At 36.6% G+C, this 12,751-nt stretch overlaps 1 protein-coding gene across 1 annotated transcript in view; it reads right to left on the bottom strand.

Moving 5' to 3' along the window:
- Positions 1-5,625: 5,625 nt before the first annotated feature.
- Positions 5,626-12,751, bottom strand: part of LOC136872117 (uncharacterized) — a 740,234-nt gene continuing 733,108 nt past the window's right edge. Inside the window, exon 17 of the mRNA XM_067145963.2 lies at positions 5,626-7,526. Within this exon, the coding sequence (XP_067002064.2) occupies positions 7,346-7,526 (181 nt within the window). The 3' untranslated portion in view covers positions 5,626-7,345. The remainder of the gene's footprint in view (positions 7,527-12,751) is intronic.

A 12,751-nucleotide genomic window follows, 5' to 3' on the forward strand; every position in this document is an offset into this window, starting at 1 on the left:
AAAGAGTTTCCAAGAAAAAGTTAGTTTGCGGACCCAAACACCATGGATGGAAGAGAGAAGAAGGTTGCAGAGTGAAAGAATAAAGGATTACTGGGCGCAGATCAAAGCCGAGAAGCCTGTGATGAACTGTAATGCTGAGGACTGTGCGCGCGCGCACACACGCACGCACGCACAGCCATTGGAGTGAACTAATAAAGGTTAAAATCCCTGACCCAGCCGGGACCCAAATCCTGAACGCCTTGGACCACACACCACACACCAGCTATGGAACTGGACTTTACATAGTTAAATTAAATTAGCAATTGGATTTGTGATATGACTTTCAATCCTAATTTGCAACTCTAAGGTTTATCTTAATAATGAAAGCAAATAAAATACCTTCTGTAGTAACGAACAAGTTCTAAAAGTAGTGAATGACCATCAGGTGTGTTTCATTCACTTAAAATTATTTGCCACTGTATTAACCAAAATTCAGTTTCCTTCTTGTATAGATTAACTAACTTCTTTATAAGGGAGCAATTTTGAAGTTATGGAGACAAGCCTGAGAAAATTCCCTTGTAGATGACGTTACTGATGTACATAGCTCACTGCTTGCTCCTTTCTCCCCATACAATAATTAAATCATTTCTCTCCTTTCACTGAACTGTACTAACTCTGAGGCATACATGAAAATTATATCCTGTAAAGGGTATTTTTCATTTTAATAAGATTATTGAGGTGAATAAACAATGCATTTTGGTAAGCATTATGTGATTAATCTGAAGATTGTTCCCGAGGTAACGTTTTTAGCCTTCACCATTTATGTTTTGGACTGGCTATTGTTGTAGAAATTTGTGTCACATTATGCTCATCTTTCAAACTTGTTTTCTACGATTACTTCTAAGTTACTGGAGCCCATACTCCTAACTTATTATTTCGACTTGCCTAAAACTCTCTGTTCTATTTTTATTCAAGAACTGTCTGTTTGTGTTTCGCGTATTCTGTGCCAAACAGCGCTAAACTAGTATCTGCCTTCTGCGCAAGGGAGCGCGACTCTTAGCCGTGCCTATGTCGCTGGCCAATCAGAGCTAGCGAGAATTGTTATGTAATGGACCTCTCTGTCTGGCTTGTAGTGGCCCGTTGTCTGTTGGAAGCTATCATGGCGATCAGAAGCATACTTCATTGTGGCTCTAAGCGAGCAATCTGTTCAACCATGGATTACTGTTAGGAAAAACGTTATTGTGCGAGGATGTTGTTCATCCTCAAGAACATTTATATTTAGTTGTGTGACCTTCCTTCTTGGTGATTAAGTATGACTACGGCGCGTAAATTTGTGAGTATGTAAACAACGCGTCTCTTGAACATGGAAGCTACATTGGAACTGTAAGTTACAATTTCATGCATCAAGTTTTCATTATCAATGGGTCTGTGACTTCATATCAATCTTCCTCTCCAAATATTTTCCGAACTTTAAGCGGTGCTTTGGAAATCCTCTGATTCTTGAAATTAATGTAATCAATTAAAGAAAAGAACATTTCAGTATTGGTAATTCTCCTACTGAAACATGGGTTTCTCATTTGTAATTTTCTAAAAGCTTGCTATTGTTATTTTATATTTAAAGTAATGTTCTCGGGAGTTACAGGGTGGTTTTGTTTCGCCCTAAAGAAACGTATAATTCATTTGTGTAAAGCCTGACAGAGTTCCCACAAGCGTCTATTTCTAGTTTTTGGTCCTTTGTTGATTCTATTTATTTGGTATTATATTATGCTTTCTCTCAGTTTTTCTTATTTCCGATAATTCATTATCCTTGAGTCTCTTTTGTTCTTTCTCGTGTTCCATTATTGTGGGATCCTTGGGATTGGTGCCTCGTAAATTTTGCCTGCACCGTTACCATGGTGATGTTTACTAATTTTTAATGATTGTTGAGGATTGATTGACTTAACGCTGAGGGTGGATTTTTCCTTTGGAGCATGAATTTGATATTCTGCGCTATTTTTCAGGTGTACTTGGTTTCTTTATTAATGTTTTAATTACCCTTTTCGGGTAATCTCTGTTTATTTTCGTCCAACTTTCTGTTGTGGTTTTATTGGCTTGTTTCAGGTTCATAATTGAAACCTTTTAAAACTTTGGCGCTTGTGTAAGCTCACGGCAGTAAATTTGAAACTGTTCAAGTGTATTCAGAGACTTTAAAAGGTAATTGCGAATTTTGTGGAAGTTGACTGAGATTGTAGATCGGTAACTTAACTCCTTACAAGTTATAAATCTCATTGTAAAACCGTATTGGATTTCAGAATAAGAAGTTATTATATTAATAAAACCACCTTTCCAATACACAATAGTCCTTTATATTTAGGATAACACCATTTAATTACAAGTAGGACATGTTTCGCTCAGTCTTATTGAGCATAATCAGCTATAGATAACATAATCCATGGTGGGTCAGGGCCCTGATCCTGGTATATATAACGAAAAAACGTCTAATATACATTGGTAAAATACGAATTTTAACAATTTAAAAATAACCAGTACGATTATAGTATGTCTATTAAAACAAATATTGATCATTAAAATTGCTTAAAATGTAAGTGGAATGAATGACATGAAATGTTACTATAGTATGTAGTGATTAAATGTTCGTGTAAATCAATGACCATAATAATCATCGCTCAATTGCAGTAGACTGTTTATGATTAAAAACAGTTATTCACATAAGGGTGAGCTCTTGTAATGAACTATGATGTTGTTTAGTAAAATAAACATGATGAGGAATGCTAAAATCACATATATTGGTTGAAAAACGAACTGCACTGATGATAAAACGTTGTTTAGATCGGCGTAAATAACCTTATGGGACTTCCTCATGTTGTGTTTCAAACATTATTATATTTTGTGTAGCAGTGATAATATTGGGCTTCAAATGAAGAACTACTGATCTCCTAGGTGAAATAATAAAAATCGGGTATATCATGTAAAAAAGAAAAAGGAAGAATAGTATGTGTGTCAGTTGCTGGAATTTAAAGGCTATACTACTGTGAGGAAATAATAACAGAAGGCGCTTACTCGTGTGTTAATTGAGGGGAGATTAGTCCCTTGGTTGTTTACTGAGGTTTGATGGTCACTGACTTGCTGCTACGTGTGTTGTACGAATGCGAACGTCGAGACGGGGAGGATAGCGGGAAGGGGAAGGGAGGCGGGACGTTACGCGAGTTGTCGGCCAATGGAGGGGATGCAGTGCTAGGAGGTGTTGTAGGTGTGGCTACTGTTGCTGTTGTTACTACAGGAGGATTGAAAGCATGTTTATAATGGAAAATCTTCATGAAATTTTTAGCATTGATTCCGAAGTTAGCAATTAGGTTGGGGATTTGCTCAATTATGGGGCAATTAATGTCCAAGACGTCATTTAATTTACTATTTTTATTAAAGTACTGGTCCAAGGAAATGTAAGCGTTTTCATACCCGCTCATTAGACTGCTTTTATTTACGTATTTGAGTATTTGCATATCTTGATCGACAGTACTGAAATTATGCCCTGTGTCCCTCATACGAATACTCATGGAGGAATGCTTTTTGTGTTTCAAGGCATTATAATGTTCTAAATACCTTATTCTAAAGCTACGGCCAGTTTACCCTATATAAGAAAAATTGCACTGTGTGCATCTGAGTCTATATATTCTCGAGTTTGAGAATCTGTCGTAAATTGTATTAACGGAGTTGGAATTGAAAAAAATATTACGGTTGGTGTTGCGGGTCCGGTATGCAATGTTAATATTGTGCTTTTTTAATGGTTTAGTGACATTGTGAATAGCTAGGTTGGTGAAAGTAAAAATAGCGATTTTTTGTTTTGTTTTTTCGGGAACTAATGTAGTTGTACCGGTACTCTTTGATCTAATTTTACCTATGATTCTGGTGATCATATCAGGTTTAAAACCATTCATCATGGCTAATTCTTTGGTGAAATGTAGTTCTTTTTCTCGATTAGCATTAGAAAGAGGAATGTTCATGGCCCTGTGAATCAAGCTGTAAAATGTAACCTGCTTATGGGAGTGGGGGTGCAAGGATTCGCTTTTTATTGTTATAGGAGCAGCAGATGGTTTCCTGTAAATTTGGTAAATGAACTTATCTTTATCTCTAGTCAAAGTTAAGTCTAAAAAGTTTAAGGAATTGTTGACCTCGTCCTCTTTAGTAAACTGAATACTGTGGTTAAGGTTGTTAAGGAGCCTGAGTACGTTGTCACTATTATTCAATTGTTTATCTATGATCACGAACGTATCGTCCGCAAATCTTAGCCAGATATTTATACCATTAATTTTTTAAATTATTAATTTGGTTTCCATATCGTCCATAAAGATGTAGGCAAGAATGCCGGAAATTGGGTTGCCCATTGCTAAGCCTTTTTGATGATATATTTTATTATTGAATGTGAAATAGTTATTGTTAAGTATGAATTTCAATAAATTAATAAAATTGCCTATTTTGTATCTGCTTAGACTGTTATATTTCATAAGGTTAGATTTTACGGGTATGTTCGAATACATGTTAGTGATATCATATGATAGCATAACATGATTATCTGTTTGCTTGAAAGTGGATAATTTGTTGCAGAAGTCGACAGAATTCTTTATGTAGGCTTTATTCTTTCAATTTATCAATTTAATTTTCAATTTATAATGCTTGTATAGGAAACGGTACAAAAATTTTGAAACGTTATATGTGGGACTATTTCTACAATTTATAATGGGGCGCATTGGTATCTCTTGTTTATGTATTTTTGGTAGAGCTCTGGCTGAGGGTAACTTAGGGTTCATTATGGTAAGTTTCTGTTGTTCGTACTCTTGTAAAAGAAAAGAAGACTTTTTTAACAGGTTCTTAAGATCTCGTTGAATTTTTAATGTGGGGTATTTTTCCACTATATTATAAGTTTCAGCGGAGAAGAAATCTTCGGTTTTGCTAATGTTTTCTTGTCTATTCATTAGAACCGTTGTGTGACCTTTGTCCGCTTTTGTGACTTTGATATTGTTATTTTTGATTTTACTCTTGATTCCGGTTATCTGTTTGTTAAAGTTTGATATTGACTTGGATTTCAATTCTTTAACTAAAGAGGGGAGGTTTTTCTTTACTTCGTATTTCACGTCATTTCAATGTTCGATAGGGAGTTTTAAAATACTAGATTCAGCCTTGGCAATACTGGTAATGAGGTCGTCAGACTTATTGGGTTTGGGTCAGTTAAATTTCATGCCTTTATTCAAGAAGTCCATTTCGCTACTGGTGAATGTGGGATCAGATAGATTCACAGTGGAGGGAGTATTGTTTAACTGGGGCGTGTGTGAATTATTCATTCTGTGAGAGTTGATGGACTTTGTTTTTGAATCCTTGAGAAATTTTAGTTTTTTCTCCAAAACTAATTGCTTATGGCTCATTGCAGCTGACACTTTCTCCTTAACGAATTTAGAATAGGAGTCCCATTCTAATGGAGGCATGTTCGAAGAAATCTCTAAATGAGCATTATAGAGCTGTACATTCAAATGACTTTTTCTTATAATTAAATTTAATTTCATTTTTCAACCAAATATCGTTTATTTTCTTTTGAGTATTCAGCAAACTGGAAGAAAAATTATTTTTCCTTTGTGAGCTTCTTAAGAATTTTGGAATTAGATTATTCTTTAAACATTCTTTTAGAAATGTGATGTCCCTAGATATTTTATTGACCTTCACCTTGAGATTAAGAAATCTATTCTTCGAGTTTGCCTGGTTGGCGGTAACATTACAAGTTATAAATCTCATTGTAAAACCGTATTGGATTTCAGAATAAGAAGTTATTATATTAATAAAACCACCTTTCCAATACACAATAGTCCATCTTGCCCATTAGCCCCTGGTCCAGAAGCGGTCTTTTCTCACTACTATATATACCAGGATCAGTGCCCTGACCCACCATGGATTATGTTATGTATGACTGATGATGCTCACTAAGATTGAACAAAACATGTCCTACTTGTAATTAAATGGTTTTATACTAAATATAAAGGACTATTGTGTATTGGAAAGGTGGTTTTATTAATATAATAACTTCTTATTCTTAAACTTAACAATTTAATAGTATTGTTCATTCTACGTTGTTAAACCACTTTTAAAATACCTTAAAATTAAATCTTTGAAACTCAATGCCTGGTTGGTCTTTCTTTCAATTAGTCGTGCCGGTTAATACTGTACCAGTTTTATCCTAAGTATCCATGGGAACTTCTTGTTATCTAAAGGTAAGTTTTCTTTACTTTGGTAATTATGTTTGTGAGGGGTATGTGTCCAGTGATTTATTTCATCTTTATGTATTAATTTACCTTGTCTTGTACTCATACCAGCTTAAAGGATGGTACTGGCTGGTGCAAGATATGGTTTCTAATTAAGGTTGAATTTTTACTGCATATCATAACATTGTTGTGAACTACCTGTTAAAAAAAAAAAAAAAAGCTGAATACAGTACCATCACAGAGCTACACCAGGTTTGATTCCCAGCCAGATCAGGGATATTTACCTGGATCTGAGGGCTAGCTTGATGTCCACTCAGCCTAAGACATTACAATTGAGGGGCGGCCCTGGTCTACAAAGCCAAGACAAACGGCCAAGAGGATTCGTCATCCCAATCTCACAATCTGCAGGCCTACAGGCTGAGCAGAGGTCATTTGTTAGGACAAGGCACTTGAGGGCTCCTGCACCATGGGGGTCTGGTTTGGTTTTGTTTTGTTTGGTCAGTCATTGATAGTTTAAACAAGGAAAGGAAGAAAGCCCACAGAAGGCATTTTTGTTCTTTGACTTCCTTCAGTAAAATTGCTGTTATTCAGTTCTCTTTTGTCACAGATTAATGTTTCACACACATAAAACTTGCTTGATATGAGCTCTGTACAACAGTGTAATCAGTTTCAAAATACTAGCATTTTGCTTCAGTTTTGGAAGATGGCAATGGAGGAAAATGTCCCTAACTTTATCAAGAAACTGTGGATATTATTGAAATTAATTCAGTACATTAATATTTCTATCATCAATATATCACTCTCCTCTTACAATATGAAGTGCCATTGAGAGTTCAGTTTGTCTCTTCTCTCTCTGAAGTTAATTTCTTTAAATGCAACTCTGAACTTAAGATCCTGAAGCATCTACCGGAATTTTTCTTTCACTATTTAACCCTGTTTTCAGTTTTCTATTTAATAACCCTTCTATCTGTCCCTGTCAGGATTTAAGAAATCTCACATTCTGTTTGTGAGTTACACAGCCTTGTTTGCAGGATTATGTCAACACTAAATCATTCTTGTCCGGATTGTCTCATTAATATGCCGTGGTGGAACTGTAACACTAATCTCAGTAAAAGTGAGTTCTATGGACTAATAAGTGCACTGCAGGCAAGCAGAAGGAACACTTTGAGCCAGGAGCTGGGCAGAATCCTGCCCCCGGCTTGAGGAGCGCGTGTGGGGCCGGACACTCTTGTGTTGGCACGGATTATCTGTGAATCCCATCTGATGACATAATCAGGGGCTGTTCTCGTCATGGCACGCAACCTGCAATCAAACGAGATCATGCTAATTTAAAGCACTTCAAGATTTTGAAACGTTTATCAACTTAGAGATGAGAAAAATCAAAACTTAGTCCCAGATACAAAACAACAATATATTTTTTAAATGTTATACAGAAAGGACATGGAGAAAGTACCATTATTCAGAAGTCAAATTATGGACTGTTATACAAATTTAAGATAAGGGAAGTTATTCCACATGAGAACTGATTTGTGACCAATCCAATAGTTTTCGATGAAGGACCCTAATAAAATTGAAGTCCATCCATCTACTAGTCACATACTGTATATATTTCTAATTTTGTGTTGAGGTACATAATATTCCACAATCTTCATTGATACTTACATTTACAACCAGTGAATGAGGGACAAAATGGTTGTTAGCAATGTGCTGATTAACACTAGAATAATAGGAGCAGTCATTTTGACCACAAAACTATTTCTAGATATGATTGTTCTTATGATGAAACAATCCTTGTTGTTTAAAGGTGCCTAACATCTAGGTCATTAGCCCCTAATGGTACAAGATTAAACTACAGTAAATGTAATATATACAGTAAAAATAAAGTTGTAAGGGGTTCGCTGTCTGTAATTTCATTAATTTTGACAATTTTTCAGATATTTATCCACTTTAGGTCAACTGAAGACCGTATCAGTAGTTTTTAGCTTTTGTGTCTCTCTGTTCCACCATCACGGCAAAACGCTGGATAGATCTCGAGCAAACTTCGTGTTTAGAGTATACTCATCCAACAGCAGGTTTTGACATACATATGGTTTAAAAATCACAGTACAGATTGGAGGTTTATTGGGAGATCAAAGGATGTTTTTCATACACTATTGATTTTCTGTAAAATATGTAGACTGTATGTGAAATGTCCCTTCATTTTAAATAATTTTTATCCACATAATTTTGCTTACTCTTCAAATGACGGAGAAATTACTATTTTCTATGAGCTTCACGCTTGTAGTCCGACAATGATTCTACCGGTTACCATGGCAACGTCTCTGGTTGCTTGACAGCAGGGAAGTAATTCCTTTAAGCGCGTAGCTGCTTGTTGGGTAGAAGCGAGAGAGACATAAAGGTGCCATTCTGCGGGATATTTGAAGAATACAGTTGGAGGTTACAATCGTCTTTGTATAGTACTAAACGTGTGGAGTGTGGACCATTATTTCAAAGCATAAGGCATTTGCTATAATGTCTACTGGATTTCTGTTCTACTTTTGTTTCCTCTGCCTTGCCACATTAGGCTTATCTGTTTGAATCCCTGCACCTAAATTTCTCCTCTGTTGTTGCTTCCTTTTATCCATAAATAATATCATCCGAATTTAGTGAGGGACATTTCATTTTTTCAATATATCCAGATAGTATTTACATATTTGTTTTATCCAGTTGTCCTCCGTTATTATCCTATCTTCAATTAATATCAACATTCTTAACTGTCTTACTTTCTTCCTTAATTTCTCCATATGTTTGCAAGTGCTAATCCCGAAATCTATACTCTCTTCCCTTGGAGTGATGTGCACTATTTTATTTATGCATTTTGCCTTAGCAGTCTATAATTCTAGGTGCATAACATAACCTACTGTTAACTGGAACTGTTGAGAGTTGGTGTCTCTAAAAAAACGAGTTGCACTTGGAGAAATCTTCGTTCAAAGCTTATAAAGACCAGTCCAGAGAATGCTTCTGAATATGAGGCAGTTGGAATATTGTCACATTTAGAAAGACATTTTGGGGAACGATGCTGATAGCAAATCAGGTTCAGCTCGCAGAGAGAACATCATTGAAATTCTAGGGCATCCGAGGCTGCTTTTAATAATTTTCTTTTATCTCACAAGGTTTCTGAAGACATCGATGAGCTGGATATTTTGTGCAGCAGGAGTTCACTTATGTACTAGCAGATCTACCAACACGAGCTTTACCAGAAAGTTCTAATTTCTACCCCTCACCCAAATCAAGATGGTGGACACAATCTGCCAGACAAGCTAGAAAACTGAAATTCTGCAATAGCTTTTAGCCCATAACTGACAGGAAAATTCCACAATGTTTAAATGTTTAACTTCTTACCCCAGAAAAGTATTGAAATATGGGGTATTTTAATGACAGTGCAGACCTTCGTTTCGAGGTAATTGGTGGCTGTCGTATCATAAAGCAGATAACAGAACAACTGCCCAATGTTGGTCCTATGACTTTTTGTCGAATCACTGTTGCTTAAACATTAGATAGAGCTGCATTTCTCGATTCTTGGTAAATTTTGTCATTTTTTCATGCATATTTTATAGTTTGACACATGTGTAGATAAGATATAATCATAAAATTTGGCATGCACATTGGCACAAAAAGTGGCTATATGTAGGCCAAATTTAATTATTCTAGCTGCCACATAAGTATGCAAAAAATAAAGCAATATGTTAAAACTAAAATGGCAATGGGTAGGATACACAGCTCGACAAGACTACAACAGGTGAACCTCTAGGATTGTTCACTGGAGACAATGGAAACACAAGAGAGGCATTGAAAGACCCCAGAAGAGATGGCTCGATGACATAATGTTGTTGGCTGGAACACGCTGGTTTCAAGTGGCTCAAGACCGAAAACAATGGAAGAATGTGGAAGAGGCCTACACCCAGCAGTGGACTGAAATAGGCTAGAAAAGAAGAAGAAAGAAGAAGTACCCAAATTTCTCTCTATTCAAAGTTTCAAACTAATAATAATAATTGTACCGGGTGGTACACCTCCACGCCGCTAATTCAAACTTTCCACCAGTTGAAACTCCTCTACTGGAGGAAGTCTGAACTTTATCTACTGTGTTAATCTTCTAGTTTCTCAGAAGATGTCACTACTTGTAAATTTTGAAGTTTCTGAACTGTGTCGTTTTCAATGTATTTTTGTTTTGCCTGTGGTAAGAAGTGTGAACATTCTCTTCTAGAGGACACTACTGAAGAACTACAATTGTGCACCCTAGTGCGAAGTGAAAGAACTATGTATTTGAAGAAATTTTGTGTTCATAAGTTTGTTCTTTGTTAAATTTCTTTCAGTTATTGTTTATGTTGGCAATATTAACCCCTTCCTTCCGCCAGGTTTGAATTTAGCCAATCCCGAATTTCTTTAATTAATTTATGACCAATCAGGTGTATCTTCTTCAACTTGGATATGTTGCTTAATCCTAGCCAATAAAATTCTTGTGGGAGGGTGTTCTCATTCCTGAAACGCCTCGAACTTTCCGCGAGGGTTTATAAACTGCTGATTTTCGGGTCTCTGCACCACTTCAGTAACACCTATTTTTGTGTAAAGTACGTAGCAGGGGGCGGGAAGCGCCTCTTTCTTCGGGCAGCAGTTCAACCACCAGGTAATGGCCGTTTAATAACTTCTTTTCTTGCGAGCTCAGCAGTTTAACTCTCGGGGCAGGTCCGAAGCCGTTCTACCATGTAACTTTTCCCCTAAAATGTAAAGACACCTAGTATCTATTCTATCTTTTAAACTACATATTGGGATAGAGAGTGCTTAACCCTCTCGAGCTCCCACTCATATTGCATTGAGGTGAACTTATTTTCACAACCGTTTCTTCCTTAACGTAATGTAAATTGTCTTCTCATATAAGTCACCTCTTTAGTATGGGATTAGCCCTTGCATTAACGGCCTAGTGCCAAGTAGGTTTTAAACAAAATGTATTTGGAGTGCAGCTTCGCCTCCTCTCAAATTGGTATTTTAGAGGCCAGGTAATTAACCTGTTTCTGTACTTAATAGGCCTCAGTAGGTTGGGTATTTTACCCCTGTTTTCATGTCCTGGGAGGACAACTTGAAAGTGGAGTTTGGTGTGGCCTTTGATAGGCTGGAACCTAAGAGCGGGTGCTCTTTTGAAATTGATTTTGGATGCCTCGAGGAGGCTTTATTTTGTAATTGGGAGCAAGTGTTCCTGAACATGATTGGGGTCATCTGCCCCTTTGTCGAATCTTGTTTTCGGGTAAAGTTGGGTTAATTGCTCAAGAATTGTGAATCCGGGGCTCGAAGCCCAAATTCTGTGAATACTGTAATTGTACATTTGTTGCCTTGCTACCTGCCATTCTTGTTATTTCTTAATCTTTAAAAGAAAATATAACCTTGTTAAATTTTATCTTAACTTTAATTTCGTAGTTTGGGACCTGTTCACCCCCGCACCTTCTTTCACCTCTGCTGTTCCACAGATACCTCGGAACAATAATAATAATAATAATAATAATAATAATAATAATAATAATAATAATAATAATAATAATAATAATAATAATAATAATAATAATAATAATGTTATTGGCTTTATGTCCCACTAACTACTTTATGGTTTTTGGAAAAGCTGAGGTGCCAGAATTTAGTCCCATGGCAGTTCTTTAAGCTGCCAGTAAATCTACCAACACGAGGCTGACGTATTTGAGCACCTTCAAATACCACCGGACTGAGCTAGGGTCAAACCTGCTAAGTTGGGGTCAGAAGCCCAGTGCCTCAACCATCTGAGCCTCTCAGCCCGGCAGTTTGAAACTCAATCTAATGCATACATAGAGGAGATACAAGAGTAGAACACTAAAAATAGCATCTCATGGTGACGTACTGTTTAATCTCAAAGCGAAGCTTTGCAAAAAAAATACTTTCATATATCTATTTATATATATATTGAAGTTCATTTGCAGTGATCTAAAGGGGGGCTCTCAACATGATTAATTCTCCTCAAATCAACAGTGACTCTGTAGGAGAGGGATCATCATCATCATCATCATCCTAAACCATCTCCAGTTTCCCGGGTGTGGTATATGAGCCTAGTCCATCTCATCCTCTCCTTGTACCATTCTTCCTCCACCAACTTGTCCCAATCATGACCTCTCAGCAGTACATCGTTCTTAACTAAATATATCCATTTCCTTCGTGGCCTTCCCATGGGTCGTCTTCCTTCTACTTTTCTGTCAAATTCCTTCCTTGCAGTTCTGTTTACTGGCATGCTCTTCATGTGACCAAACCACTTCAGTCTTGATATCTGAATCTTATTGAGGAGAGAATAATCTATTCCTACTTCTTCTCTAATTTTCTCATTCCTAATCTTGCCTTTCCTGGTTTTCTGGATCATAGTGCATAGGAATTTCATTTCAGTTGCCTGAAAAAAAGGATAGGGATCTGCAATTGTAATTAGAACTCCCCTCATCAACTGTGACTGGCATTAGAAAAAGGGGCCTATCGGTATAACG

Source organism: Anabrus simplex, chromosome 4 (genome assembly GCF_040414725.1).
Source record: "Anabrus simplex isolate iqAnaSimp1 chromosome 4, ASM4041472v1, whole genome shotgun sequence".
NCBI lineage: Eukaryota > Metazoa > Arthropoda > Insecta > Orthoptera > Tettigoniidae > Anabrus > Anabrus simplex.